We start from the raw sequence: 4,401 nt of genomic DNA on the forward strand, positions 1-4,401 counted from the left end.
AACAAAGAGTGAAAAATTGAAGGGGGTCTGAATACTTTCCGTACCCACTGTATATATATATAATTTTAGTGGGGAATGTTTTTGAATTTTTTTTATTTATTTTTTTTATAAATAATAAGTATATAAAATTTCATAAATAATGTTTGAGGGGAAGTGTTTTTGATTGAATAATTTATAACAAATATTTAAAATTAAACAGAACATTGATAGAATTTACCAAATCATCATTTTACCGAATCGATTTCTTCAGACAGTTTTTTTTAGTGAACAGATATTTTTCAGAATATCTTTTAAAATAATTATTATGTATAGTATTTTTAATAATAAAATTGTTTTATTTTAAATAATTAAAAAAATAATTATGCATTTAAAAAAATGAAATAATCATAAATTTTTCTGTGTGTATATATATATATTTATATATATATATCTGTGTGTGTGTGTGTGTGTGTGTGTGTATAAAATGTATAATAGGGGAAATGTTTTATATAAATAAGTATAAAAAATTATATAAATAAAAATTTTGATAAATGCTTTTTTGTAATATTGATATATTTAAAGTTTTATATTTATTTAAATGTATTTTGATTTAAATTATATAGATATAATATGTATATTTGATTTGTAATAATTCTTTAAAATTATATTTTGGGGAGGGGGTGACATACAGTTTTGTTTTTTTTGTTTTTTAAATCTCTGCATTCTTTTACAACTAGATGAGTTTTATTTCAAACAAAATTAACACTTTTGGGCAACAACATATTTGTTTTTCCAGTTTCGCTTCCGGACAAAGACAGGCAGCTTTTGTTTTCTGTGTTAACGAAACAAAATGAAATTGCAGCCAAAGGAAACCCATTAGATGTGTAATTGATGCTTTATCTGGTTGCTTTCATCATTCTGCCAAAGAGACTGACGGGAAACTATTATTTTTTTAGTTAATTTTAATGCAAGCCTGTTGATTAGTGTTTTCTGGCGAGCTTTATTTCTATTCTTCATGAACAGCACACAAAATACAAACAGTAAATGCCTGTTCCTGTCACTTTTTATCATCTCTCTCTCTCTCTCTCTCTCTCTCTCTCAGGAAATCGTTGATAAAGATGGCCAGAGTAAAGTCTTGTCCTTCACCATCCCTTCCTTATCTAAGCCGTCGGTTTATCACGAGGTGAGTGCGTTTATCACGAGGTGTGTCCACCTCGCTGCATCTGTGCTGACCGTCTTCTCTCTGTCCCGCCTCCAGCCGTCTTCCATTGGCTCTCTGGCCTTGACGGAAGGAGCCTTAGCCAATCACGGCCTGAGTCGTGTGGTGTACAGCGGCCCCCACCTGCAGCGCGAGACCTTCACCGCGCAGAACAGGTGCGCATCAAATATGCATCCCACGCCCCACGCTTTTATTATAGCCATCAAATTTTAATCCGCAAATGAGTGCTGACTGTGGGATTGAATGCTGTGTTTTCTGCTCTAATTTGACGATGCTGATGGTGTGTGTGTTGCAGGTTTGAGGTCCTGTCGTTTCTGCTGCTGTGTTATAATGCATCTCTGAGCTACATGAGCAGTTCGTCCCTGCAGTCTCTGTGTCAGCTCAGCTCCAGGTTCGACATGCGACACTGTAACACACAGCCTTAGTCCCTAAAACCTCGTGCAATCAGGATCGAGAGCCAGAAGTGTGTGTTTTATAATGATCCCTTAGGGTCGTGATGGACCAGCACTGAGGCGTTTGCCTGAAATGTCAAATGTTTGAGCACCAACATTTTGTATGATCAAGATTATATGATTCACTGCCGGTTTGCTTTAAGAAACATATAATCTTGCGCTCATCTCCTGCCTCTTGCAGTGTGTCGCTGCCAGCTTTCAGTCCAAACCTACTCACATTAGGCAATAATTTGGCAGATATTTGGCTTTTTTGAGATTATGAGCATAGGTCAGTCTCCATTTAGCTGATTAAAAGAAGTTAATCCCTTTTGTATCAGTTCCCAAAAAAAAAAAAAACATTCATTTATTTATTTATAGATAGATAGATAGATAGATATACATATTTAAGATTTTTTTTATTTAAATCAATTTATTTAAATGCAGTTTTATTTATCTACATATTCATTTATTTCAAAAAAATTTTTATTTAAATACATTATTTTTTGTTTCATTTTTAAATCAATTTAAATAATTTTTTAATTTATGTATTTATTTAAATATTTTTTAAATGTATTTTTGGTGTTTATATCAATTTATTTAAAATACATTATTTATTTAAAATTGTATTTAAAATTATAAATTTTGCTTTTTTTTTAAATTTCATTTAAATAATTTTTTTTTATTTACGTATTCATTTAAATTATTTATTTTGTATTTATTTTATGTTTTATTTTATTTAATTTTTGTGTTTATTTAAATACATTTATTTATTTATTATTCATCACCGAGGCTGTTGGTTGGTGAATGAATGACTAAATAAATAAATAATGTTTATTTAAATGCATTATTTTGTAAATACATTTTTTTATTTCTTTAAATACATTATTTATTATTAATTTTCTTTTTTTTTGTCATTGAATATAAAGTAAAATAAGTTTTTGTTTAATTTCACCTGGTTTGTGTACAATTTATGTACAATTATGTACATTCATATATCAGCACGATTTCGATCACCTTCTCCATACTCCTTGATATTAAAAACGCACACCGCTCAACTAGTAGGGTAAGTTGAGGCAGACTCTCTGCTCCGTTCAGTCTGGTTTTTGGACTGCTCTCGTCGGGCTTCAGGTCGGGTGTTGGTGTGTATAATGCGTCTCTTCATCTCAAATCCACCCATGATCCTCTCTGCTTCTCCGTCACCCTGATCTTCTTATAGACCTGAACCTGAACGCACTCAGACCTGTGACTGATCTTTTCCCACACGGAGTGATGGTCACATGACCGATTACTCAACCAATCAGCTGACGTTTACAGCTGAGTGAGCAAAGATCATTCCCTCGCAGGTCAAAGGTCATGCTACACTGAATTTAAACCAGTGGACGACTAACATGGGCTTTTCATTGAACATAATTCACATTTTGATGGAGTTGACTGTGTTTGCTGATGTTTCTTCTGTTTTCAGGGTATGTATCTGTGGGTATCCCCGGCAGCAGGTGCGCCGCTATAAAGGCATCAACTCGCGGCTCATGGTCACATCAGAGTTCCTCGTTCAGCTCATCACCGGCATTCATTTCGCACTGTGAGTCTTTCAAATCAAACGCCGCCAGTCCAAACAAACCAGTTATCAGATGGGGGCATGGCCTCGAGTCTAAACACGCCCCGCCCACATCATTATCATCATTCACACATTTTTATGGGATTGACTGATGGGGGCATGGCCTCAAGTCTAAACGTGCCCTGCCCACATCATTATCATCATTCACACATTTTTATGGGAGTGACTGATGGGGCGTGGCCTCGAGTCTAAACATGCCCCGCCCACATCATTATCTGAATACTTTCCGTACCCACTGTATATATATATATATATACACAATTTTTCTGTGGAACACAAAAATATTCATTGGTCAGTTTTTGGCCAGTTAATTTTGAGATTATCAGCATCTGCTAATAATCATTTTCAATTTGACTGATTCAAAATAAGTGGTTCCCTTTTGTATCAGTTCCCAAATGATTACTATTATTGTTGTTTTATATTTATTATTTTGTTTTGTTCTGTTCTTTTTAAATGTAATATATATTTTTATAATATTTTTTTACTCTGTTATTTTATTTCAACCCTAAATAATAGTAGTAATAATAATAATTATTATTATTATTTTTCTGTGGAGCACAAAAGGATCTTTATTGGGATCCTGATAGATGTGGACACACTTGTATGAAAAAAAAATATTGGCCAGTATTTGGCCAAATTGAGATGAATATCAGAATCTGCCAATAATCATTTCCATTTGGCTGGTTAAAAATAAGTTATTCCGTTTAGTTATTCGTAATTATTTTTTTCTACTTAATTTTTTTTTATTTATTATTATTTTTTGTGGTACACAAAAGGATCTTTTTGAAGGATCTTGACAGATGTGGTCACTTTTGTGGGAAAAAAATCTAAAGTTCAAGAATATTCTTCAGTATTTGAAGAATTCAATTTTTTAGCCATTCTGAGATGATCGGCATCTGCCAATAATCATCTCCATTTGGCTGATTAAAAAGAATCAAATAAATAATCCTTTGTGTTCCATGAATAACACCATATGGGTTTTGATTGACATGAGGCTAAATTATGACAAATATTATTAATGGGCAAACTTGAGACTTAATGTCTCTCTCTCTCTCTCTCCGTGTGTGTGTGTGTGTGTGTGTGTGTGTGTGTGTCGTCTCTGTGTGTGTGTGTGTGTGTGTGTGTGTGTGTGTGTGTGTGTGTGTGTGTGTCTGTGT

At 33.2% G+C, this 4,401-nt stretch overlaps 1 protein-coding gene across 9 annotated transcripts in view; it reads left to right on the plus strand.

Moving 5' to 3' along the window:
- Positions 1 to 4,401, plus strand: part of hycc1 (hyccin PI4KA lipid kinase complex subunit 1) — a 67,107-nt gene that overhangs the window by 52,031 nt on the left and 10,675 nt on the right. For all 9 annotated transcript variants that reach the window (XR_001631795.1, XM_016459283.1, XM_016459285.1 and 6 more), the window contains 4 exons: positions 1,082 to 1,162; positions 1,238 to 1,353; positions 1,494 to 1,589; positions 3,092 to 3,208. Coding sequence is in view for 8 of the 9 variants with exons in the window: in XM_016459283.1 (XP_016314769.1) it covers positions 1,082 to 1,162; positions 1,238 to 1,353; positions 1,494 to 1,589; positions 3,092 to 3,208 (410 nt within the window). In the remaining variant the exon portion in view is untranslated. The remainder of the gene's footprint in view (positions 1 to 1,081; positions 1,163 to 1,237; positions 1,354 to 1,493; positions 1,590 to 3,091; positions 3,209 to 4,401) is intronic.

Source organism: Sinocyclocheilus anshuiensis, unplaced genomic scaffold (assembly GCF_001515605.1).
Source record: "Sinocyclocheilus anshuiensis isolate Anshui unplaced genomic scaffold, SAMN03320099.WGS_v1.1 scaffold1172, whole genome shotgun sequence".
NCBI classification, from domain to species: Eukaryota; Metazoa; Chordata; class Actinopteri; order Cypriniformes; family Cyprinidae; genus Sinocyclocheilus; species Sinocyclocheilus anshuiensis.